At 40.5% G+C, this 27,185-nt stretch overlaps 1 protein-coding gene across 11 annotated transcripts in view; it reads left to right on the top strand.

The window, feature by feature from the left end:
• USP54 (ubiquitin specific peptidase 54) overlaps positions 1-27,185 on the top strand; it is a 92,493-nt gene that overhangs the window by 36,870 nt on the left and 28,438 nt on the right. For 7 of the 11 annotated variants that reach the window (XR_004346157.1, XM_032607967.1, XM_032607974.1 and 4 more), the window contains 11 exons: positions 9,903-10,037; positions 11,598-11,711; positions 11,851-11,933; positions 12,358-12,463; positions 12,576-12,728; positions 14,364-14,513; positions 16,451-16,619; positions 20,632-20,763; positions 20,933-21,313; positions 21,569-21,800; positions 22,727-22,860. Coding sequence is in view for 10 of the 11 variants with exons in the window: in XM_032607967.1 (XP_032463858.1) it covers positions 9,903-10,037; positions 11,598-11,711; positions 11,851-11,933; positions 12,358-12,463; positions 12,576-12,728; positions 14,364-14,513; positions 16,451-16,619; positions 20,632-20,763; positions 20,933-21,313; positions 21,569-21,800; positions 22,727-22,860 (1,789 nt within the window). In the remaining variant the exon portion in view is untranslated. Of the gene's footprint in view, positions 1-9,902; positions 10,038-11,597; positions 11,712-11,850; positions 11,934-12,357; positions 12,464-12,575; positions 12,729-14,363; positions 14,514-16,450; positions 16,620-18,028; positions 18,200-20,631; positions 20,764-20,932; positions 21,314-21,568; positions 21,801-22,726; positions 22,861-27,185 lie in introns of all 11 variants that reach the window. The other 4 variants (XM_032607970.1, XM_032607972.1, XM_032607968.1 and 1 more) reach the window with 2 other exon arrangements.

Here is a 27,185-nt window from a genome sequence, read left to right as displayed (position 1 = left end):
AGAAACACAAACATGTTCCTTGATGAGTCAGAAGCTAGCTAACTTTCCCTTAATCTGATGTTTGGATGAAGGATTTGCCCTTTCAAGTCTGGCTGAAAGATATGTGTCCCTGCTCTCTCTGCAGTTGTTTACTTAAAATGCATTGACTACTGGCCTTATGTGAATACCTTTTGGATCATGTCTTCTTTAATATTTTTGTTTTTTTCTTCTGCTCTATGAACGTCTGCCAGTAGTCCTGTGCCTTGTGATCTTCATTGGTACCATAGTATATGTTGCATCCAGTACTTTTTGGTGGTTTGTACACAATGTTTATGATAATCCATTTCTTTTGGTCCTGTAAAATATACTGGTTTTTTTTTCTGTGTTACTTGACACTAAGTCCCTAAAGTAATTACAGTCTCAAAATCTTGCATGCAAATTATTAATGAAGAATTTGTGTTAGTTTGTCTTTCTGCTTACTTTGAACCGCAATGCATTTCAACTCTGACTTAGCAAATAGAAGAGATTTGTGGGGGACTTCCCTGGTGGCACAGTGGTTAAGAGTCTGCCTGCCAATGCAGGGGACACCGGTTCGAGCCCTGGTCTGGGAGGATCCCACATGCCGCGGAACATCTGGGCCCGTGCACTACAACTATTGAAGCCCGCGCGCCTAGAGCCCATGCTCTACAGCAGGAGAGGCCACCACAGTGAGAGGCCCGTACACCGCAATGGAGAGTGGCCCCCGCTCACCGTGCAACTAGAGAAAGCCCATGCGCAGCAGCGAAGACCCAGCACAGCCAAAAATAAATAAATGAAAACATAAATTTATTAAAAAAAAAAGAGAAATTTGTGTGCTAATTACCCTGCCCCTTCTAAAATACCAAATTTATTCCCATCTAGTATTACTGAAAGATTTTTCCTGACCTAAACTGTTGTCATGCCTATAGCCCAGAGCTCTGATTTATTATTCATATTGAGTCTGCTCTTACACCCTGGCCCCCAGGGTATGACTTGACTTTGGTATTGGTTTATTTATTTATCTCTGTCCAGAGGAGGAAATCCGTCCTCTGTACTTAGTATGCCACAAAGATTTTGTTCTCCTTCCAGGGATTGTACTAGAGGCTTTACAGTGCCAGGATGTAGGACAGAGTGTTTTTTGTTATAGGCAAAGAAGAATGCTGCATTGATTGATTAAATCCAACAAACCTTCTCAATTAGTGATTTTTTTTTAAGGATGTTAGTATAAGGAATAAAAGCCAGGGAATGGTGGTGGTGATGGAGGTAGGTAGGGAGGAAATAGGTTTTTGTATATAGGGGTCCTGGAATGTAAGTCTGTACCTGTAGAACAGTAAGACTGTTGTGAAGGGGCAGGAAAGTCTGTGTTCTGCTGATAGCTCACTTGTTAATTGGGGGGAAATTTGAGAGTTCAGGGAACAAATCTCTCGATATTTTTTTATTGTGTACCATGTAGCTATTCCTCTACTGGGGACTGAAGCATAAACATATCGAGTAAAGTGGTATAAGGAAATAGTCTGGTCATTTTTTTGTAGACTGTAGGAATGGAAGGTTCTTCATTGTCCTATAGTCATGGCCACTATCAGAGGAGTAAACCCATTATCCTAGACTGGCTATTTATTTAAGCCAGGAAATTAGATTTCTAGTATGTTACCTGGAAATTTTAGCTAGTTATAAATAGCCCTCACATAAGGAAGGTATGTCCTTATGTCTAATGCACCTATCCATTTGAATTGAACTTCCTTCCTGTTATGCTTATCTATGTGATATGAACATATTTATGTGGTCTTTTGGTTAACCTTTTTTTTTTTTTTTTTTTTTTTTGCGGTACACGGGCCTCTCACTGTTGTGGCCTCTCCCATTGCAGAGCACAGGCTCCGGACGCGCAGGCTTAGCGGCCATGGCTCATGGGCCCAGCCGCTCCGCGACATATGGGATCTTCCCAGACCGGGGCACGAACCCATGTCCCCTGCATCGGCAGGCAGATTCTCAACCACTGCGCCACCAGGGAAGCCCTGGTTAACCTTTCTTAAAGTTGTATTAGGCTGTACCTAAATGTTCTTCTTTTTTTAAAATTAATTAATTTTATTTTTGGCTGCCATGAGTCTTTGCTGCTGTGTGCGGGCTTTCTCTAGTTGCAGCAAGTTGGGGCTACTCTTCGTTGCGGTGTGCGGGCTTCTTATTGCGGTGGCTTCTTTTGTTGCGGAGCACGGGCTCGAGGCGTGCAGGCTTCAGTAGTTATGGCTCGCGGGCTCTAGAGTACAGGCTCAGTAGTTGTGGCGCCCAGGCTTAGTTGCTCTGCATCATGTGGAATCTTCCTGGCAGGGTTTGAACCCTTGTCCCCTGCATTGGCAGGCAGATTCTTAACCATTGCGCCACCAGGGAAGCCCTGTACCTAAATATTCTTGACTAATTTAATCATTGACATAACTTGGATAGTATAAAACTCAGGCTCTTATCCTTTTAAAAATTCTGGAGTTCAGAATTTTACATGGTATTTCAAATAGAGGGGGTATGACTACAAGGAAAAATGTAGTAGATCATCATGATTCTTTCCAGAGTTTATGGCAGAACCTGAAACTTATATAATCTTAAAATCTTTGTTCATGTCCAGAAGGGTCCCCCTTTTTATTTCCCCTGTGGGGTAAGTGGCTTTGATATTGATTCTTAAAATTTGATTTGAATACTGTTGGTCATCTTTAAGGTCCTACATTTCTGATCTTGGCAAAAATTCCAGAATGACTGTTACATTTTTATAAATCTCAATATTAGTTTATGATTTCCCACTAAAAGCAATACTATTCCCTGGTGAATTTGGCCTGTCTCTGTCTGTCCACTGTCTTGAGGTCTTGTTGTTTCTATCTGTGTCTCTGCCTTTGTGTATGTGGGTGTTATTTTTGCATAGGTAGCAGGAATGCGTGTGATAGGTAAGTTTATGATGGTCTTTTACTTCACCACTGTAAGTCCAAGGTATTGGGTTATAAATTGAATGCAAATAAAGCCCTAAACTCATGGGGAGATATGGTATTGGTAACTGAATTTGATTTAAAGGGACTGATATAGGATATGTGGGTAATTTTCTAATAAGGAAGTCCAGAAGGTAGCTATTTTAAGACATAAGGTTAAAGAATCCCAAGAGAGAAACTGGCCAGCTTGTTCTCTGCTTTCTCTTCCTGGAGCAAGAATTTCTGTTAAACTGACTGGATACCTTTTTCTGAGTGTGGTAATGGTATTATGGTTAAGTGTTTTTTTTCAGTTTTATTGCGGTATAATTCACAAATAAAAATTATGAGATTTAAGGCACACAACTTGATGTTTTGATATATACGTATATTGTGAAATGATCACTACAATCAAGCTAATTAACATAGCCATCACTTTACATAGGTACCTTTCGTTTTGTTTTTACTGCATAAATGTCACTTCAGAATTGTCACTGAATTGTCACTAAAGTTGTTATATTTAACAACTTTAATTTGAAGAACACATATTTGGTCAGTTCATAGACAACAAACCTTGGGAGTTGCAGCTCACATTTGTCAGGAGAGATGTAATCACTGATTCTGTTATATCACAAAAAAATCACTGAACACTAGAAAAAGGGTTTGTTATATGGTTATGTTTTAAACAAAAAGGGTTCTTATTTTTTAGAGGCGTATCCTGACATATTTACAGATGAATAATGTCTGGCATTTGTTTCAAAATGATCTGGGAGGAGGGGTAAGTGGGTGGGTGGTATATATGAAATGAGATTGGCCACAGGTTAGTAATGGTTGAGGTTGGATGATAGGTACATGGGAATTTATTGTGCTATTTTGTCTACCCTTGTATGTTTGAACTTTTTTTTTTTTGCGGTACGCGGGCCTCTCACTGCTGTGGCCTCTCCCGTTGCGGAGCACAGGCTCCGGATGCGCAGGCTCAGCGGCCATGGCTCACGGGCCCAGCCGCTCTGCGGCATGTGGGATCCTCCTGGACTGGGGCACAAACCCATGTCCCCTGCATCGGCAGGCGGACTCTCAACCACTGCGCCACCAGGGAAGCCCTGTTTGAACTTTTTTGCAATAAAATGTTAAAAATCCAGTGTTACTGGTTTGGATGCCAAAATGGTAAACATTTCAATATTCTTTCCCCTCTTGAAAGAAAACGTTCAACATTCTTTTTTTATTTTTTTTTTAAATAGATTTTTTTTTTTTTTTTTTTTTTTAGATGTTGGGGGTAGGAGTTTATTAATTAATTTATTTTTGCTGGGTTGGGTCTTCGTTTCTGTGCGAGGGCTTTCTTTAGTCGTGGCAAGCGGGGGGCCACTCTTCATCACGGTGCGCAGGCCTCTCACTATCGCGGCCTTTCTTGCTGCGGAGCACAGGCTCCAGACGCGCAGGCTCAGTAGGTGTGGCTCACGGGCCCAGCCGCTCCGCGGCATGTGGGATCCTCCCGGACCGGGGCACGAACCCGTGTCCCCTGCATCGGCAGGCGGACTCTCAACCACTGCGCCACCAGGGAAGCCCCTCAACATTCTTTTGAACATACAAATCTAGGGTGAAATTTCTATTTTCCAGCAGTCAGTGACTCTCAAGGAGTAGCTCCTTTATTTTCCTTTCAAAGGGTTGTGTTTACAAACAGACTCCATTGGCCACATCTAGGTTTATGATTTATTTAGGTCTATGATTTACAGGAGGTGTGGAAAAAAAGGGATAGTTATGAAAGCCAAAATGTTAGATTTGGGAAGCTTAGATCAAGAAGAGAAACTCTAAGAATTGAGTTAGTAGTAGTGTATAACATGTGTCACACCTTTGTAGAAGGTGTTGCTGGACGCCTCTCAGGGATGAGTTGAACTGCTGACTGGGGCACTTTTCAAAGACCTTGGGCCCATAAAGCATCAAATTTAGTGACAGCTCTTTTTCTTTCTTTTTTTAAAAAAAAATATTTATTTATTTATTTTTGGCTGCATTGGGTCTTAGTTGCTGCGCGTGGACTTTCTCTGGTTGTGGCGAGCGGGGGCTACTCTTCATCGTGGTGTGCGGGCTTCTCATTGCAGTGGCTTCTCTTGTCGCGGAGCACAGGCTCTAGGCGCACTGAATTCAGTAGTTGTGGCACACGGGCTCAGTTGCTCCGCGGCATGTGGGATCTTCCCGGACCAGCGCTCGAACTCGTGTCCCCTGCACTGGCAGGCAGATTCTTAACCACTGCGCCACCAGGGAAGTCCAGCCCTTTTTCTTGACCTGTATCTTCTCTACTCATGACTTCTTTTTGATGCAAAGCTAGGAAATTCTGAGAGAGAAATAGACAGATGTTCCCTCCTTAAAGACAAAGTCTGTGTTTTAGGGGGAAAAAAAGGAAAAACTTAAGCAACAGCTGCATTTGTAGATGACAAAGCACAAAGACTTTCTGTCTTTATGGCACTTTTATCTTATTTACGTGGTTTTTACTAATCCAAATAATTATATGCTCCTGTGGGTAGAATTGTTTGCTACTTGATCCAAGAGAGATGGGTGGGGAAGCACCTGCTTTTAGTCATTAGTCTTGTTGCTTTTGCACTGCCTCCAAGAAAATAGGTAACAAACAAAAAGTAATTTGCCTTTTCCTGAGAGTGAAAAGGAAGACCTCTTTGGTATCACTCTGTGAAGAACGGCAGAGAGAAACCTCAAAGGTGGGTTTTTTCTTTATTGAAGTGAAACCATCAGGGACCCCACAGGGGAAAATGATTCCTGGGTTTTGGTTCTTCCTGCCCTTTCTTCCTCTCTGCCATAGAACTCAGCAATTGGAAGAATACCAGTTTTTGTTCCTTATTGGTGCTACCACCTGTTCTTATTGCTGAACTAAATGTTCTTGGCTTTCTTTGGTGTGAACAGGATCTCCCTCTGGGAAAGGTGGGAGGAGGGTGAAAAGGGAACAGGAGGAGGCCCATTCCTGCCTTGTGCTCATGTGAGAGGGACACACACGGGTTAGTGTGCTGCCCTAACAGAGGGGCTTTGTGCTACAGCTTCTTCCAGAGCTGCAGCTCACAGATGCATGCTGGGCAGGCTCAGGCTGCGTCATCCCTGATACACTTGCTTCTTCCTAACAATGGCAGAGCAATACCGGTAACAATAATTAAAATATTGAATAAGAAAATAAAGAAGATGCAGGCAGAGGCTATTCTGAATACATTCAGATACTCAGTGTGTGTGGAGAAAGCTGTTCGTAATTAAGAGGTTAAAAAAAGAGTAGCATGGAGATGATGCCACTGAACACAAGAGCCAGATCTGTTGTTGCATATCCACTATGGGCGCAGTCAGAGCTCTGACTTTAAGTCTTTCTTCTTCTGTGCTAAAACCCTTGTTATCTAGGTCATGGAAAATCTGCCTTTCTTGAATACAAGCAGCAGAATAGAGAAGAATTTCTTCCTTTGTACCTAGACCTTAGAGACTGGGTAGGTAGCTCAAGGTAGAAGCCTTTCTGACTCTCAAGGCCCTTCTTCATACATCAGTAGCAGGCAGTAACCTAAAATGAATCCCAAATAGAATGATTATAATAACAGTTAACACTTAGATAGCACTTTGATATGGTCAGACTTTAGTCTAAGATATAAGTAGAAAGATAGATAACTTATTTAATCCTCAAATAATCCTAGGAGGTAAATACTATTATTAATTCTCTTTTAGAAGAGGAAACTGAAGCATAGAGAAGTTAGGTAACTTGTCCAAGGTCATATAGATGGTAAGTAACAGGGCTGGGATTTTGAACCCAAATACTATGGTTCCAGAGTCCATACTCTTAACTATTACTCTATGCCATCTCTCAGTGGATCTCTGTCCTTTCTCAAACAGGGTCATCTGAACCACAGAACACAGAAAGTATTTTGAGTGACTATTTTCTTAATTCTCTCTAGGATGGTAACATAACTAGTACTATGCATAGGAGAGAAGTTAATTCATTAGGAACTGTTGCTTTAGAGTATTAATTCTTGAGGAAACCCAGTTTAGAGAGACTAAAGGGGCTGCAGTTTGCATTTGTTGTGTTTTTACAGAACTATCCTGAAACTAATTTTCCATTGGTTTGTCTTGGAACCGGTTTGAGACTCTAAACAAAGGACCAAACCTCATCCATCCCTTGCTCTAGAGGTAGAGTCTTTGTCAGCATTAATGTATTACCATTAACAGTTGAGAAGAGTGGCAGGTTAGGATATGATAGTGGTCACTAAGTTTTGCAAAGCTGAGGTGACTTCCCTTCAGCATATCATTAAGTGTTCAGATCACCATATGTAGAAGCAGCCACTACTTCTTTTCCTACCTTCCTTTTCCTTTTTTCTTCACATTTCCCCAAGTTTCAAAATCCCATTGGTCACTTGGCAGATATCCAGTTGCCCTCTAGGAGTGTTTAACTGTGGACCCAGACCTTTACTTTTGGTCTAGTTTAAGGAGTCACTGATAGACATTCTTCCACTTCCAGCAACAAATTATGGAAGGTCTTGCTCTGTCTTTACCTGATCTTATAATAGACTTGTTAAAACTTTCTAGGTCACTCCAAAATAAAGTAATTATAATAGATTTCCCCCCAGCCCCATGCTTATTAAGTAATACTAAATATGTTTTTCTGGTGCTGCCTCCTCCACATCATATGGAATTGTTTGTAGGGAAATAGTAGCAGAGTTCACAGTAAATTGTTCTCAAGTTGCTATAGGGATAGACGTTCAGTGTGTATGAGGTGGAATGATGCTAGTAAGAGAACAGAGGTCTCTTGAAATTAGCAGAACAAGGTTTAGTCCCATTTTGCTTGAACCAGTTGTGTTACCTTAAGAAAAATTTTCACCTTTTCTAGGTGATTCTTTATCTGCTTATAAAAGAGAAGGGAGGGCTTCCCTGGTGGCGCAGTGGTTGAGAGTCACCTGCCAATGCAGGGGACACGGGTTCGTGCCCCTGTCCGGGAAGATCCCACATGCCGCGGAGCGGCTGGGCCTGTGAGCCATGGCCGCTGAGCCTGTGCGTCCGGAGCCTGTGCTCTGCAACGGGAGAGGCCACAACAGTGAGAGGCCCGCGTACCGTAAAAAAAAAAAAAAAAGAGAAGGGAGTTAATATTTTCCCTTAATAAGATCTAACCATATAAAATCATTCATTCAAAAGTAGTTGTTGATGACCTACATGCCATTACTATTATAGATGCTGGGAGTGTAGCAAGGAATTAAAGGGCAAAAATTTCTGTTTCATATTCTAGAGAGTACAGTTAGACAATAAATAAGTAATATACATGGTATGACTGCTGGTAAAGGTGCCAAAGGGAAAAATAAAACAAGTAAGGGTGGAAAGTTCAGAAAGAGTGGGTGGAGCTTGCAATTTTAAATAAAATGATCCAGAAATACTATATTGAGAAGGTAATATTTGGGTAAAAATCTGAAGGGAATGAGTGACTGAGCTATTGCAAGTAAAATGTCAAGTAAAATGAGGACCAATAATTAGCCATTCTAGGTTGGTGGGACCTCCTATTCTTAGCTCACATAGGTAGGTTTATAAAAGTGATCTCATTTCTGGTCTCATTAGTAAGTCTGAAAGTAACCCTGGAATTTTTTTTATATGAATAAATTACTAATGAGGATTTCAAGCCGGTGACATTCTTTGGCATGTTGACATGTAACTCATTGTTGGGTGAGTTGTTTATCTGGGTGGTTTAGTGTGGATCTGGGCTATGTGATGTCAAGGAGCACATTCTAAAATCTCTGTGCAGAGGGTCTAATACCACTTGAGAAGGACACCTCAAAGCAGGTGCCACTTGTTGCCACTCTTTGTTTCCATTCTCTGGATATCATATTCATCATTGTTTCAGATATAGGTAAAGATGGAGAAGGTAGATACATTTAGTTACACCAAAATAAAAAACTGCTGCACTTGAAAGATACCAGAAGACTAGAAGAAGGTATTTTCTGCAAGTAATACTCATAGAAGACCCAGAAAAACTAAATGTAGTTAGAAAGACTAAAATTAACCAGTCTGACTGTATTAATCGCTGACAAGGATATGGGGAAATTTATTTATATTCATGCACTGGTAGAAGTTTAAGCTGGCATAGCCTCTTTAAAATAGCAAAAGATTGGAGACTGTTAAAATATCTGTCAATAAAGAAATGGATAAATAGATGTGATATAGTAACATGATATAATACTATACAGCAGGGGAAAAGGATGAAATATATGGATAACCTCAAAAAGAATGCTGAATTTTTTAAAAAAGTAAAATTCAGTGTGATACTTTTTACATGAAAGACACATACACACAAGCATACTATGTATTATTGAGGGTTATATACATACACACACATATATACACACATACAAATATATGTAAAAGTATTATAAACAGAAGATTGTGCAACAAACTCATAGTGAGTGGCTGGTCTTAAAGGGGACTTTAGCTTTATCTGTAGATTGGAAGTAAACATGATAGAATGTTTATTTCTTAGTGTTAGACACGTAGGTATTTGTTATATTATTCTTTTTACTTTTGGGTAATTTTATAGTAGCTAAACAATTTAAAAGAAGGGGCCAAGTTTCATACGATGAGCCCCCAGAGAATAATTTACCAATTCAGTGACATATAATTTATCTTTATTTATTGTAGACCATCTACCTCTTTCTATATCAGAGGAAATCAGAGGTAACTGCATTGCATTAACTCATGACAACGGTCTCTCCTAATGAGTCTTTGATGGTATCACACTCAGATGGAAGAGCAAGGATCCTTATTAGCACATATCATGCCCTTTATTATGAGTCTCGTTTTTTTTTACTTTTTTATAACTAACTGCAAGCATATCAACACATTCAAAGTACATTTGGCTCCATAGCTGTAAGCATGGAGATCCTAGCATGACAGACTGGGATGCCTCGAAGCTCAGTAACAGCATTGTGCTTTTCCCCTTGTCTAACCTCTTCCCTACAGGGAATCTTTAACCAGTTTCAGTGCAGTACTGAAAAAGTGCTTCCATCTGACACTCTCCGCAGTGCTCTGGCAAAGACTTTTCAGGATGAACAGCGTTTCCAGCTGGGAATTATGGATGATGCTGCGGAGTGCTTTGTAAGTGCTGGCCTCTGGCCCTCTTTGATATGGGGTGAGACTGTGGATGGTCTCCATCAGGGACTGGCTACTTTACTGTGCTCCTGGTCTCTACAGTTATAACTAGGAATTTCCCTAGTTTCTATAAGTTGTTTCTGCTAATAAAGTATGAATTGCCTAGTGGGTTTATTCTTTTTCCTTCAGGCTTAGGGTAGTTTTGTGCTTGCCATCGCACAGAACAGTAGCTCTCACCTTCAGAGGAGACAAGGCCCATTAAAATAAAAATTTCTGGGCTCAACTCCCTTGAGTTTCTGTTTCAGTATGTCTGGAATGGGTCCCAAGAATATCTCTTAACAAGTTCCTAGGTGATGCTAATACTGATGCTGCTGGTCTGGGGACCACAGTTTGAGAGCTCCTGCATCGTAAAGATAATTAAACAGAGAATAGCTGAGTCCTTAGCACAAGTGTGATGTGCTATGTAGATGGCTACTTTGCTCCCAGTGACTGTTAGTAGAGGACCCTAACTCTTCTCAACTCTGGATTCTATTCATCAACCTTCAAAAGACTCTATGCAACCATTAAACAATCTGAGTGATATACATCCTATTATAGGGTAAAATATAGGCTAAAATCAGGGGTGCCCCTGAGAAACTGGATCACTGATTTATTGCTGGTAGGAATGAACAATGGTATAGCCACTCTGGAAAACACTTTGGCAGTTTCTTAAAAAACTAAACTTGTAAACTACCATATGATTCAGCAGTTAGATTCCTGTACATGAGTCCCAGAGAGATGAAAACATATGTTCATACAAAAACCTGTACATGAATGTTCAGAGAAGCTTTATTTGTGACAGCCCCAAAGTTAAAAAGCCCAGATGCTTTTAATGGGTAGATGGTGAAACAAACTGGGGTACTTCTATATCAGGGAATACTGTGCAGCAATAAAAAGGAATGAACTGTTGATTTATGTAACAAGTTGAATGATCTAAAGGGAGTAATGATGAGTGAAAAACACAGTATCAATAGGTTATGTACTATATGATCTCATTTATTTAACATTCTTGAAATAATAAAATTATAGAGATGGGACAACATGTTAGTGGTTGCTAAGGGTTAGGGTTGGAATTGAGTGGGTAAAGTGTTAAAGGAATAGCAGAAGGGAGCTTTGTGGTGATGAAAGAGTTTTATATCTTAATTGTGGGAGTGTTTACATGACTATACATGTGATAAAATTGCATGGAGCTACACATACACACAAATGAATGTATGTAAAACTGGTGAAATCTGAATAAACTCTGTGGATTTTATTGATGTCCATTTGCTGGTTTGGATATTGTATTATAGTTAAGTAACATGTCAGCTGTAGAGGAAACTGGGTGAAGGGTACGTGGACCTCCTGTATAATTTTTTTGAAACTTTCTGTGAATTTATAATTATTTCAAATTAAAAATTTAAAAAAAAAACAGAGGTATTCCTCCCTTCAAGGAGGATTGCTGTTTATCTGAGTACATTGCCAACAAATTTGTACTTTTGTTTGTTAAATATTGTCTACGTACTGCTTTTTGTCCTTCCCTATTAGGAAAACCTCCTGATGAGGATTCACTTCCACATTGCTGATGAAACCAAAGAGGACATATGCACTGCCCAACACTGCATCTCCCACCAGAAATTTGCAATGACGTTGTTTGAGCAGGTGAACCTTATTTCTATTCCCATCACTTCTTAGACCTTTTCTTCAAGAACACTTTATCCTAGGATGTAGGATGTCAAATGGGTGCCAAAACAGTTAATGACTGTGGCTGCTGGTTTTGCTTTTTTCTCCCCGGGCTTAGTGTGTATGTACTAGCTGTGGCGCCACTTCTGATCCGCTGCCTTTCATCCAGATGGTGCATTATATCTCCACTACTTCCCTTTGGTGAGTCTTATAGGGTTCTCTGTTTGTATACTTAGGCAATCCTTCAGTTGACTGGGTTTTAACTGAAGGTACCCAAATAGCTTGTATCCTTATTGCTGAGTATTTGCTGTATTGTAGGAACTCAGAACAGTAATTTAAAAATAACCTTTGTTTTCCTTCTTTCCTCTCCCATCTGTCCCCTTTTCTTAGTCTCAAGTTCTGGCCAGCAGAGTGGGAGGAGGAATGGGGATTCTATGAGCTTTGGATTTAGGGACAGGCAGGCACACTTACTCTGTGGGATACTGAGGCTGGTCAGGATGAGGGGCTTTGGCATAGTGGGCAGAGGAAGAAAGTCAAACATGTGAGTTAGGAATTTGCATGAATGATTTAGCTATAACCCTGTACAACTCCCAACATCATCCCCCTTCAATTCCCCATCTCGAAGCAATCAGGCTATTTGTATGCTGGAAAGACGAGAAAAACCCTCACCAAGCATGTTTGGTGAGCTGCTGCAGAATGCCAGCACCATGGGGGATCTGCGGAACTGCCCGGTGAGTTAAGTGAGGGGTGGGGTTCGGAGTGGGGAGGGAAACCCTGAGATTAGTGGAATTGAGGCAGAGTCAGTGGGCAACATTCCTCACTAGCATTATATATGTATTTCAGAGCAACTGTGGAGAGAGGATTCAGATTCGCCGTGTGTTGATGAACGCTCCACAGATTATCACAATTGGGCTGGTATGGGACTCGGACCACTCAGACTTGGCAGAGGATGTCATTCACAGCCTGGGCACCTGCCTTAAGCTGGGTGACGTGAGTGTTAGTTACCTTTATCTCTTACTTGGAGTTCTTCTAACTTACTATTGCTCAAGGGCAGTGAACTCTGAACACAAAGGTATATCCTAAATGACAAATATTAAAGAGTTTTGAAAAAATATATTGTGTGTATCTGTACACACAAAAGCAAAGGCTTTTGGGAAGATATGGGATGATCTTGGCCTTGAAAGACAGAATGGGCAGAGCTTAGCTACTGTTAAAAATCAAGTGATCCATAGTTATCATATGCTCTACTTATCATTAGTTAATACCAGTGTAGAAGAGGGAATTGTATTCAACCATGGGAGGTAGTAAGGTCAAAGAAGTGAGCAGTCTTGACTAGTTCTACTATGGGAGGAGAAGAAGGTAGAAGTTGATGACATGAGTCCTAGAATATTAAATTCATGGTAGGAAACAACATCTGCTGAGAAGGTAATGAAGTGGCTTGGAAGAGAATTCTAGTGGAAACAGACTTCAGACACGGGCTGTTTACCTTATCAGCGGCATACCCTAGTATAGGTACAGACAGGGTTTTCCTTCAGTTCAAGAGAAGAGCCAGAAAGTCTGTGGTTTCCTTTCTACTGGTTTCCCTCTGGGATGGTCCTGTGACTAAGGAGATCCCTTGTTGTTTTTTAATGTCATTAAGCCACGGTTGAGAATAAGTGAACCATCTGGGATCTTACTTTAGGTCTCCTTGCCAAGGAGTCTCTGACATAGTAGGCTATGCACAATAAAAGATCATTTTTCTGAATTTCTATAGCCTACATATTCTGTTCTATTCTAGCTTTATTTTTGTGATTGATTTTTCAACCAAACAGATTCCTCAAGGCAAGAGTCCTTGCCTTTAAATATTTTGTATGTCTCTTAACACCTAGGACAGTGCTAGATATCTAGGAATTGAAATGTTGGTAACCAGTATGGTGGGATTGCTCCCCCTAAGGGCTTTCTTACCTTCTACTTAGTGTCTCAACAGGAAATTTATATTTGTGGCACCAGCTGATAAATAACCTTTGAAACTTGAGAATGTTTTGTTTTTATGTTTTTTTAACATTGCTGGCTCATATTAGAATAGGCCCCAGCAAGAAAGTATTATTAAAAGCTATGAAGAGGACTTCCCTGGTGGCGCAGTGGTTAAGAATCCTCCTGCCAATGCAGGGGACACGGGTTCGATCCCTGGTCCAGGAAGATCCCACATGCTGCGGAGCAACTAAGCCCGTGCACCACAACTACTGAGCCTGCGTTCTCGAGCCCGCGAGCCACAACTACTGAAGCTCACGCGCCTAGAGCTCGTGCTCCACAACAAGAGATGCCACCGCAATGAGAAGCCCACACACTGCAGCGAAGAGTAGCCCCCACTTGCCGCAATTTGAATGAATGAATGAATGAATGAATGAATGAATAAATAAATAAATAAAATAAAAGTTATGAAGAAACATCACCACATTACCAGTTTGGCCACTATCTCTCTGACATTTCGCTAAAATTTTGCCTTTTTAGGTTCATTTCTGATGATTAATATGGATTAGCAAAAGGAGAAGCAAGTCAGTACCTTAATCAAGAAATGATGGAGTCTGCTGAGAGATGATGTGAGAGGGCTGAGTATGTGACTGTTCTTTTCTTTCTCCTTTTTCCCCACAGCTGTTTTTCAGAGTGACAGATGACCGGGCCAAGCAGTCTGAACTGTACTTAGTAGGAATGATCTGTTACTACGGCAAACATTATTCTACATTCTTTTTCCAAACAAAGATCCGCAAATGGATGTACTTTGATGATGCTCACGTCAAGGAGGTAGGAATATTCAAGTCCTTCTTGACGTTTTTGGTGAATGGAACAAAAAACTGTGGACACTTACTTGTCTTCAGTGTTTCATTTTCATAATTTTAATGTCTGTCTGCCTATCTATTGAATTTATGAGAGTGTCAGTCTTGTCTTCCCCAACAGACCAAGTTCCTTGAGGACAGGATCAATTTATCTTCTATTATTTTCTCGGAATCACCTCACCAGCATTCAGAACCATTCTGAATTTATAGTTCAAAAAATGTGTTAATTCGTTGATTTGAGTGAGAACAATCTAATGCCTCAAATTAGGTTATAAGCTTAGCACAGAGTTCAGAATTCCAAATCTTGTAATTAACAGTGGGTCATACTTTGTCCCAGGGCTGCTATAAATTATTCTCTGATTGTTATCTCCCTGAAGTACTCTATCACGGATTAACATATTTTGGGGATAGTGTAGAGAAAATAAGGCTATAATGATATTTAAAGCTGGAAATTTGGTACTATCTAAACCACAGAGTGTGTGGCTGAAGTAGTTTAGGTGATCTGTGTGAGTTAGGAAGCCTCTTGTGATAAGATTAGCAGCTAGAAGACTGCTGACTATAATCTACACCAACCCATGGGCCTTATGTAGTGTCCTCTACAAATAGTAAAGTCTTCGTTAATTCCCTGATTCTCTTGTTCATCTCTTTTTTACTGTTGTAATCTTGGGCAACTTATGTAAATTCTTTGAGCTTTAGGTTTTTCATTTGAAAAATAATACCTGCCTTATAAAATACTAAATCAGAGTTGTATGTAAAAAGCATATAAATGTTTCAGTTAAAATGATAACTCAGTTATAAATTTACTGAACGTCTATTATGAAATAAACACTGTGCCAGTGTTCTGACTCCAAGAACACACCATCTAAGAATGTGACTGGATCAAACTTAAAAGAGAGTGAGTTTGGGGATTTGATTGGATTGTTGTTTCCATGGCTATTCTGCCACTTTTTTCCACTGCCATGGCAGCGCTGAATCCAGCACAAAGCTAAGGCTGAGAGGTTCAGCTGTATATTCTAAGCATTTTGACATTTTATGTCCTGCCTTGTGTGAACTCTGAGACGGAATGTCACTTATTTTCAAGCAGTCTGTGAGAGGGTTTCTGTCTGCTCTTTAGCTTCATGAAGGTGATTTTAATATTTAGGAGAAAATTATAGAAATGCAAATTTCAAACAAGGGCTTTTATTTGATGTCTGTGAAAAGAAATTGATCACCAAGTCAACTGAAGTCCCCTCACGTAGCATATTCAGCTTTGAGAACTTTTATTCATAATTGAATTGATGTTTCACAGGAATAAAAGTAATTTTATTCATCATTCCTATCTCTTATAGGATTTTAGTGCTTTCTAAAAGGATTTCATTAAAAAAGACTTAACAAAAAATTCATTGGGGGCTTCCCTGGTGGCGCAGTGGTTGAGAGTCCGCCTGCCGATGCAGGCGACACAGGTTCGTGCCCCGGTCCGGCAAGATCCCACATGCTGCGGAGTGGCTAGGCCCGTGAGCCATGGCCGCTGAGCTTGCACATCCTGAGCCTGTGCTCCACAATGGGAGAGGCCACAACAGTGAGAGGCCCGCGTACCACAAAAAAAAAAAAAAAAAAAAAAAAAAATTAATTGGGACTTCCCTGAAGGTCCAGTGGTTAAGACTCCGCACTTCCACTGCAGGGGATGTGGGTTTGATCCCTGGTTGGGGAACTAAGATCCTACATGCCACATGGCGCAGCCAAAAATTTAAAAAAAAAAAAAAAATTCATTAAGTTTAGGTCCAAGATCTCTTTTGTTGTTTCTTTACCCAGTTCTTGTCTTTTCATCTCTTTTATTTTCTTTAGAAAAATAGAGTAGAAAGATATGTGTTGAATTATGGATATGAAGTATAATTTTCATGCTTTTTCTGGTTGTTTCTGGTTCAGATTGGGCCCAAATGGAAGGATGTGGTGACCAAATGCATCAAGGGACATTATCAGCCTTTGCTGCTGCTTTATGCAGACCCCCAGGGTACCCCAGTGTCCACCCAGGACCTGCCCCCCCAAGTTGAGTTCCAGTCGTACAGCGGGACATGCTACGATAGTGAAGATTCAGGTGAGCAGCCTAGCTCTTTACTTCTCCCTCCCCACTCCAATGTGAGGACTGGACAGTAGGGTCTCACAGTCATGAGCCTAGCACTTAACCTAGCTTGGAGAAAGAGGATTCATCAGAAATAAGAAAGAAGTGCCAACTCATGCTGAAGCCCAAGTTGTGTCAGGCTTTGTTTCCTTCAGTGTTTAGGAATGTATTGTCTAGATCACCTGGCCCCATTTCAAAAATGAGAATGAAATTATGTTCATTTCTCAAAATGAGAAGGAAATTATGTTCAAATTATGTTCAATTATGTTCATTTAGAAGGAACTTATGAGGTATTAAGTTTGTGAGGGAAACCTCACTATTTAACCTTCTAATATTGCTAAGATGACTCATTCTTACTAGCAATTTAACAGTGACTTGAGTTGTTAAGACCCAGAAAATGATATGAGTTACTACAAAGCTCGTCATTTTGTTTGGGATGAGAGATTTTTGTTTTAAAATGCCAAGTCTGGTAGCAATATTCCTTAGCTTATGAATCAGCTGTTCACTTCTAATTCAGTTATTTGGAACTTAAATCATGTTTTCCTGTAGAAACAGTTGCAGCTTTATTACTGAAGTCTCATGCTATCCCTCAGAAACTCATCCTGTAATAGAAATACAACCCTAATGGTTTTGGCTTGATTCCTAAAAGGAGGAAAAAGCAATGTTCTTTTCCTCTTCTGGATCTAAGGCTGGCTGGCCCTGAGTATAATGAAGGAGAAGATACTTGTCCTTGGAATCTTTTCCCCTCCCTTTTGTACCTCCCTCCTGTATGGTATGTTCTTCCCACCCTTGTGCCCCACCCAGACCTGCTCTGCTGCTTCTCCCTTCAGTCAAACACCCATTTACACTGTTGTGCATATCTCAGCTAGGTGTTCAGAGGAAAGTAGTCTAATTGAACTAATTCACACCAAAGTATAAATAACTGCCCCATAATGTCTCATAGATATTAAAAATGCTTTAAAATTTTTAAAAGTGACTTTTCTGGCAGTATAGGAGAAAAATTATGGGATAGGGAAACAAGGGATAGGGAAACAACTGGTTATGTGTGCCAGGTTGGCCTGGGACTTGCCACCTAAGTAGATCTTACTTTTCACAACTTTTTCCTTTCTTCTACTTTTCCCCCTGTAGGTTTTCTAAAAGCCCCAGAGTTTTTCACAATGGCAGGCAAAGGGAGGGCTTCAGCAAGGTAGGGGCAGGAGTGGGAGGAATTGTGTGTCTGGGTTATCTGAAGTTGGGTGTTGGGAAGAACGGCTCTGGTATATCCTTCTCACCCTTCCATTTAGGAAGTTCTTACCTTGTGAACCTTTGTTGCCATCCAGCTCTTCGCCCCCTCTCTATCACTGTCCTCTCTTTCCTCACCTTTGCATGTCTCCTCCTTCCCTCAGGGAGGGAGCCCTCCATCTCAAGTGATACTCGAACAGATTCCTCAACGGAGAGCTATCCCTACAAACACTCCCACCATGAGTCTGTGGTCAGTCACTTCTCTTCTGATTCTCAGGGAACAGTCATCTATAATGTGGAGAACGATTCCACGTCTCAGAGCAGTCGGGACACAGGTAGGGACTTATACAGTGGACCCTGCTTGCCTGATTCAGTTCTGCATAGAGGGTCTCCCAAGAAAAAGAAACTGGGGCAAGTCAGAAATGTTTGTCATGCAAAGGGGGAAATGCACAGAACTTGGGTAATTGAGAAGGATGAAAGAAAGCAACTCACTTCTGAATGAATGATGATGTTCCCGTCAACAGCAGCCTATCAGTAAGGACAATTGTAATGTGATTATTTATTCTGAAATCTTTTTCTGAAAGCTTTTTTCCTGCTGTGCTCTTGATCCCTGTCATTCTCATAGTGCCCCATTAAACCTTGTGGTCTTGCACCTCATTTCCTTCTCATGCCAGGCTTTGTTTCAAAGCCCTGAAGGGTTTTGAGAGAAGGGGCATATTTATGGATGGGGAAACCTGCTCATCACCTTGCTGGGCTTCCTGAAGGACAGAGAAATAAAAGGATGGAAAGCTAGCCTGTTTGTTATTGTGAGTTCCATGCAGAGAACATTCTTGAATTGTTCTATTAATCTACAGAAGATTGTGCCTGTGTCAGTGGAAGAAATCATTACAGGGCACAAAAGGAAGAACAGTAAGTGACTGACTGCTGAGATGAAAAGTTCATCACCTAAGGCATAGAACAGTGCCCATACTCTTAGAGACTTGGGAATTAGTGATCCCATGGCTTCAGATTGGTGGTTTACATCCTGTGCATGCCCTTTAAAAAAAAAGAGAGAGAATTTCAAACATATTCAAAAGCATACAGAATAGTATACAGCCCCTTCATGTACCCATCACCTAGTTTCAATAATTATAACTCATGGTCAGTCTAGTTTTATCTGTACCTCTGCCCACTTCCCCTACTCATGGATTATTTTGAAGCAAATCCCAGACATTATAACAGCTTTTCCATAAATATTTTAGTATATATCTCTAAAAGAATCATTTTTTAAATTAATAACTTCTTAACCAATGAGCATTCAAATATCCTATTATCTCATAAATGTCATATTTTTTAATGGTTGGTTTGTTTTTGACTCAGAATCCAAATGAGGTCTACACATTGTGATGGGTTAATGAGTCTTTTACATTTCCTTTAATCTGTAGGTTTTGCCTCTGTTTCTTCCTTTCTATTTATTGTTGAAGAACTAGGTAGTTTGTGCTGTAGTTTTCCCACATTTTAAGTTTTGCTGATTGTGTCTGTATGGTAAACTGTAGCGTGTTTCTCTCTCCTCTATATTTTTTATAAATTGGTAGTTGGATCTAGTGGTTTGGTTGGATTCATATTGGATTTCATTTGATGACTATTGCATAGATGACTACTGCAAAGTGTGATTGTTTTAGACTGTATTTCTGAAACTGTGAAACAGGGAGAAACCAAGTCACAGGATAAATAAGGAGAGTCAGGTTTATTTTAAGGGTTTGTGAATGGCTGGGGGTAGAGGAGCTTGCCCATTGGTTTTTACATTTGTGGATTTAGTTGTTCCAACTGATAAGTCTTTCTTATGGGCCCAGAGATAGCAAATGATTAGATAAAAGCAATAAGAGATTGCATTGGTAATTGAAAATATGTAGCCATATCATTGCATATCATACCTGAATATGTACAAGGATTTTCATAACTAACATATGGAAGCAAATTTCTGCTAGCTCTCAGATATTTGAGAACCCTAAGGGATTTCCTATAAGCCTATATTCCAATTTAATTCAGTTGCTTAATTCACCTTTGGCTTCCAGCAGCTTAGATGATTATATCCTTTAGAATCTGACCTTTGCTGTTGTCAGATCATACTTATACATTCACATACTGTGGGCGTGAAGTATGGCAAGTTACATAAAAGAGCCCAGATCTCCTGGGTTTCCCAGTGATTAGTATTGAGGAACTATGAAGTGTAATCTCTGGGCGAAGTCAAGTTTGGTAAAGCATGGGTTATGGCTGGGAATGAGAATTATTCAAAGTTCAGATGTCCTTTGGAATGATTCACATTTAAGGAATGTTTAGAACTGGGTCTTAAAGCCATATACAATCAGAGCTCTTGTGGGCAAAGGCTGGGGCACCTAGGATAATACCAGATGTAATAAAAATTAAACTTCACTCGGTATGTGTTGCTACCATGATATTCTTATATAATCTTTAAAACGTTTGCCTTTTAAAAACTACCGAGTAATGTGTCCTTCTGGGCCACTGGGAAGGATTATGAGTGGGATCGAGATTGGTAATTGCTCAGGAGACATTGTAAATTTGGAAGTTCCCACTAAATACTTGAGCTTTTCTGCCTTTATCTATTGAGAGATTCCTGCTACACTTAAATCACATAGTCTTGGCTTCTACAGCTTCCGATCCACTAAGTTTGTGGTACTGCCGTGAATCCCAAAGGGAGAGTAGGTTCTCTAAAGGATGGAGGTCAGTCTCAGATACCAGCTTACCCCCATTTCCTTGTTTTTTTCAGGACACCTGACTGATAGTGAATGTAATCAGAAACTCCCATCCAAGAAAGGGTCACTGATAGAACGCAAGAGGAGCTCTGGCCGGGTCAGGAGGAAAGGCGATGAGCTTCAGGCCTCAGGGTACCACAGTGAAGGCAAGCCCCCCTGCATAGTTTCTCTTTCTTTACTCACTCTGTCACACTCACACTCCAACTGTGGCTTCTCCTGTCTGCTCAAAGGCCTTTCATTCTTTTTTGACTCTGGGGTCTGGGTGCCTGTGATGACTTTAAACATTTACAGTTGTTTCATCCTTTGTGTTTTTAGGAGAAACACTGAAAGAGAAGCAGGCTCCTAGGAATGCCTCCAAATCATCCAGCAGCACCAACAGGCTAAGGGATTTTAAAGAGACAGTCAGCAATATTATCCATAACAGACCATCCCTGGTTTCTCAGACCAACCTAGGATCTCCCTGTGGGGGGAGGGGAGGAGACCAGACTGACAAAAAACCTCCTCGGAACCTGCCTTTACACTCTCGTGACTGGGAAGTAGAGAGTACCAGCAGTGAGTCAAAATCCAGTTCTTCTAGCAAGTATCGTCCAACATGGAGACCCAAACGGGAGTCTCTCAATATTGACAGTATCTTTAGTAAGGAAAAAAGGAAGCACTGTGGCTATACGCAGCTTAGCCCCTTTTCTGAGGATTCAGGTAAGGAGATAATTAGGGAAGAATTGAGCTTTTGAATAAAGTTGATTTTTGTATTTTTTAAAAAACCTGGGTTTTCTGGTAGACTTGGCAAGGTGCATTTTTACCTTGAAGGGTAAAAATTTTATCCTCATGGGTCGCCTTTTGGGGATATGAGTTCAGTGAATGAGTAGCTAGAGGGAAGGGTTAGTTATATCTTGATTTGAGGCAGATGCTAAATCTACCTCCTTTTCCATACTTGTCCTTTCATTGAGATAGCTAAAGAATTTACACCAGACGAATTAAGCAAGCCACCTGCCTACGACATTAAGACTGGCGGACCAAGACCCCAGTACAAGATCTGGGGCCCATTACGGCCAGGCTGTCACCTTTTAGAGCAGCACCCTCGCCTAATCCAGCGAATGGAATCTGGCTATGAGAGCAGTGAGAGGAACAGCAGCAGCCCTGTCAGCCTGGATGCAGCCCTGCCTGAGAGCTCGAATGTCTGCAGGTATTGTTTGGCCTTTGAATAGCTACATTGTCCCTTGCAGAAATGTGAGCCACCAAGAGGCTTTTAAACTCAGACAAGTGAAGAGATGGACTTTATTACCATCTTGTGGGCAAGCAAAATGTGCTCGATCAACTTTCTATGGCAACAGTACCCTCTGCTGGGAGAAGCAGCAAAGACATTTGAGAAAGGAGAGGCAACTTTTAAAGTATTATATATAAAATAATTGTTTAGTAAATAACTTTTATTGAAAGAATGAGTTAGTGAACCAAAACTTACATAGTTATACAATCAGAGAGAAAACCCAATTTTTATTTATTCTTGCCTTTTATATTAGGCTTTTTTATTTAAGATCACTGGGGATTCTGTGTCTTATGAAGCCAGTGATATTCATAATTCCATAAGATAATGATGACAGTTTAATAGTGGTCATTGCACCCTGTCCATAGGGCCCACTTGCTTTATAACTTTCAGATCTCCATATATTGTTTTTACTGAGTTGCCTCAGAGACAAGTTTCCTAACAGTATAGCTTTGAAAGGAGTGATATCTTCTGTAAGAGTGATAACTGTATCCTCATACTTTCTCACTGCTCTTCCCTGACATCAGACCCTGTTTAGTTTTACACATGAGAAGATGCTACAAAAGTATAAGAAAGAGGAAGGCAATCCATATGAGAGCATTTGTTTATTAATTCATTAAATAAGTTTTGTGCCAGACACTGCTAGATGTACAAAATGTGAATGAGGTGAGATAAGATGGGGGAATGAGTGGGTATTTCAATTTTCAGAAGTAGTTTTGCAGGTATTTTAATTATATTAGTTCGATGTTTGGGGTTTTTGTTGTAGTTTTTGGAGGGAATTTAGTCCTAGGAATGTTGCTAGTTATCAGCCTTCTGATGCTTTCATTAGACTGGTTTCTGTTTTGAAGGGATACAAGTGCTAAGAGATCAGCTGGGTTGGCCCCTTCCTGGCGTCACATCCCAAAGTCTCACAGTAGTAGCATCCTGGAGGCAGACTCCACAGTATCCAGGAGTGGCTGGACAAAGAATCAGCCCCTCTCAGGTAAGCTCAAGGACGTTGGATTCGGAGAACTGGATTTTACTGCCAGTTCTATTTGGGAAACAGCCTAACCTGAGCACATTTGAAATTAGAGGACAATTGTACTTTGTTCCATCAGAATGTAAATGTGAAGACGTTTGATCTGCTCCATCTCTGGATTTATCTTTTTTGTTGTTGTTGTTCTCTATCATGGCTTGCCTGCTTGCTCCTTTCCACCTTGGAGAGAGCCCTGGAGGGAGCAAGAAGGAACAGAAATATGGTGAACAGTATCAGTAGCACCTGCTTTCCTCAGAAGAATAACTCCTAGGGCTTTCCTTGGTATAGAGGCATTCTTGTGGGAACAGATTTTTTATTGTTTAGTATTATGAATTGAGATAACAAAGGGGACATGTAGGCTATGGACAAAACTGGGAAATAAGCAGGTCAGAACTCCCCTTGCCCCTGCCTCTATATCCTGTCTAGTATCCCTGCTTTGTTTTTCCTTCTTGAATGTGCCTGTCCCTCCTTCTCAAAACAAGCTTTAAAGGAATGATCTAACTCTTTTACACTAGATGTATGTGACTGAGAATAGTTTAAAGTATGCTTTCTCTAAGAGAAACTAGCATTTTAACAAGTCAAAGCCTGAAGATAAAGGGATATTGGAATTTCAGGTATGAGACACCAAGCATAGACATTTGAGGTAGTCATAGGTTTTATATCCTTTTTACATTCTTCTCACAACACACATATATACTTACAGTGCGTATTCAAATAAGTAAAATAAATCCTTTACTTACTCACAGCTGAAAATTGAGGTGGTAACTATGTAGTCTCCCGAACATGGAGACTTTTTGTGATGCTTGAAGGAAGGTGGTGAGTATTCAGTATTGTTTAGTTGGCTGAGGAGTTCTGGGGTCCATTCGTCTAACTTAGAAATCAACCTTCTCTGAAAGATGTGTTTCATCCCTTTTTTTTCTGGTATGTTAGATCAATTGGGAGTAGGGTGTGTGGGCAGAAACCTAACTATGGTCCGGTTTAATGAGCTTCTGAATATAGATATGTGGCCAGCTCACTAGGGAGACGAGGACAGAATATTATGTGCCAACCTGTAGAGATGACACCAGGAACATTACTAGTCTGACCACCAGTTCTCTTAATGGCCACTGAAAGTTCTTAAAGGTGGCTGGAAGGGTGATATGCAGCAGAAATAAAAAGGCATGAACTCTTTTAGGTGTGAGTGCCATAGGTTGCTAACATCTGGCAGAGCAGAACAATGCCTGTAGAAGCAGATATCTCTGAAATCCTGGGCTAGAGTAGGTTATAGTGAGAAATCCATGGAAGAGATTCATTCTTCCTAATGAAATTATAGGTTTGGTTTATTTCCCACATTTTAATTTATCTCATATTGACTAACATTGCTTTGAGAAACTTGTGCTCTTCCATGAGCCTGTTCCCCCTTCTCTTTCCTTCCATAGCCAATAGCTTTTCAGCACACTAAAGACTGAGTCTCATGATTTTACTGATAGCCCTAATTCTAGATTAGCTGGATAGAATTCACCAACTGGATTCCTCAACTGGTAAAAGATATTTGGCAAGGAGTTAGAATAAATTCCTCCACACCATACACCCCACCATCCTCTTTGTATAGTAAAACCTATTTTTTTAATCTGGTGACACTGACCACCCTTTTAAAAAATTACAGAAGTAAATGTTAGTCCAACAATTCAGTAACTTGCCCATTGCCTCTTCAAACTGAAGGAACCACTGTTATCATTATGGCATGTATCTTTCTACATCTCTTTCTGTGCTTTCTATTCTATGTACAAGTACATAGATAAGTTTTTTTATTTATATATCTTTATTGGGGTATAATTGCTTCACAATGCTGTGTTAGTTTCTGTTGTACAACAAAGTGCATCAGCCATATGCATACATATATCCCCATATCCCCTCCCTTTTGAGCCTCCCTCCCACCCTCCCTATCCTACCTCTCTAGGTCATTGCAAATCACCGAGCTGATTTCCCTGTGCTATGCTGCTGCTTCCCACTAGCTATCTATTTTACGTTTGGTAGTGTATATATGTCCATGCCACTCTCTCACTTTGTCCCAGCTTACCCTTCCCCCTCCCTATATCCTCAAGTCCATTCTGTAGTAGGTCTGCGTCTTTATTCCTATCCTGCTACTAGGTTCATCAGTACCATTTTTTTAGATTCCATATACATGCATTCGCATATGGTATTTGTTTTTCTCTTTCTGACTTACTTCACTCTGTATGACAGACTCTAGGTCCATCCACCTCACTACAAATAACTCAATGTCGTTTCTTTCTATGGCAGAGTAATATTCCATTGTATATATGTATCACATCTTCTTTATCCATTCATCTGTCAATGGACATTTAGGTTGCTTCCATATCCTGACTGTAGTAAATAGTGCTGCAGTGAACTTTGTGGTACATGTCTCTTTTTGAATTATGGTTTTCTCAGGGTATATGCCCAGTAGTGGGATTGCTTAGTCATATGGTAGTTCTATTTTTAGTTTTTTTAAGGAACCTCCATACTATTCTCCATAGTGGCTGTATCAATTTACATTTCCACCAACAGTGCAGGAGGGTTCCCTTTTCACCACACCCTCCTCTCCAGCTTTATTGTTTCTATATATATAGATAGATAGATAGATTTTTTTTTTTTTTTTAGCGGTACGCAGGCCTCTCACTGTTGTGGCCTCTCCCATTGTGGAGCACAGGCTCCGGACGCGCAGGCTCAGCGGCCATGGCTCATGGGCCCAGCCGCTCCGCGGCATGTGGGATCTTCCTGGACCGGGGCACAAACCCATGTCCCCTGCTTCAGCAGGCGGACTCTCAACCACTGCGCCACCAGGGAAGCCCTCTATATTTTTTGATAATGGCCATTCTGACTGGTATGAGGTGATATCTCATTGTAGTTTTGATTTGCATTTCTCTAATAATTAGTGATGTTGAGCATCTTTTCATGTGCCTCTCAGCCATCTGTATGTCTCCTTTGGGGAAATGTCTGATTAGGTCTTCTGCGCACTTTTAATTGGGTTGTTTGTTTTTTTGATATTGAGCTCCATGAGCTGTTTGTATATTTTGGAGATTAATCCTTTGTCAGTTGCTTTGTTTGCAAATATTTTCTCCCATTCTGAGGGTTGACTTTTCATCTTGTTTATGGTTTCCTTTGCTGTGCAAAAGCTTTTAAGTTTCATTAGGTCCCATTTATTTTTGTTTTTAGTTTCATTACTCTAGGAGGTCGGTCAAAAAAGATCTTGCTGTGGTTCATGTCAAAGAGTGTTTTTCCTGTAAGAGTTTTATAGTGTCTGGTCTTACATTTAGGTCTTTAATCCATTTGGAGTTTATTTTTGTGTATGGTGTTAGGTAGTGTTCTAATTCCATTAGTTTACATGTAGCTGTCCAGTTTTCCCAGCACCACTTATTGAAGAGGCTGTCTTTTCTTCATTGTATATTCTTGCCTCCTTTGTCATAAATTAGGTGACCAGGGCTTCCCTGGTGGCGCAGTGGTTGAGAGTCCGCCTGCCGATGCAGGGGACGCGGGTTCGTGCCCCGGTCGGCGAAGATCCCACATACCGCGGAGCAGCTGGGCCCGTGAGCCATGGCCTCTGAGCCTGCGCGTCCGGAGCCTGTGCTCCGCAACGGGAGAGGCCACAGCAGTGAGAGGCCCACGTACCGCAAAAAAAAAAAAAAAAAAAAAAGAATATAAATTAGGTGACCACATGTGTGTGGGTTTATCTCTGGGCTTTGTATCCTGTTCCATTGATCTATATTTCTGTTTTTGTGCCAGTACCATACCATCTTGATTACTGTAGCTTTGTAGAATAGTTTGAAGTCAAGGAGCCTGATTCCTCCAGCTCCATTTTTCTTTCTCAAGATTGCTTTATCTATTCAGGGTCTTTTGTGTTTCCATACAAACTGTGCAATTTTTTGTTCTAGTTCTTTGAAAAATGCCATTGGTAGTTTGATAGAGATTGCATTGAATCTCTATATTGCTTTGGGTAGTATAGTCATTTTCACAATGTTGATTCTTCCAATCCAAGAACATGGTGTATTTCTCCATCTGTTTATGTCATCTTTGATTTCTTTCATCAGTGTTTTATAGTTTTCTGCATACAGGTCTTTTGCCTCCTTAGGTAGGTTTATACCTAGTTATTTTATTGTTTTTGTTGCAATGGTAAATGGGATTGTTTCCTTAATTTCTCTTTCTGATTTTTCGTTGTTAGTGTATAGGAATGCCAGAGATTTCTGTGCATTAATTTTGTATCCTGCAACCTTGCCAAATTCATTGATTAGTTCTAGTAGTTTTCTGGTGGCATC

The sequence above is a fragment of the Phocoena sinus genome, chromosome 16, assembly GCF_008692025.1.
Source record: "Phocoena sinus isolate mPhoSin1 chromosome 16, mPhoSin1.pri, whole genome shotgun sequence".
Taxonomy (NCBI): domain Eukaryota; kingdom Metazoa; phylum Chordata; class Mammalia; order Artiodactyla; family Phocoenidae; genus Phocoena; species Phocoena sinus.
This window is presented reverse-complemented; position numbering and strand designations above follow the sequence as displayed.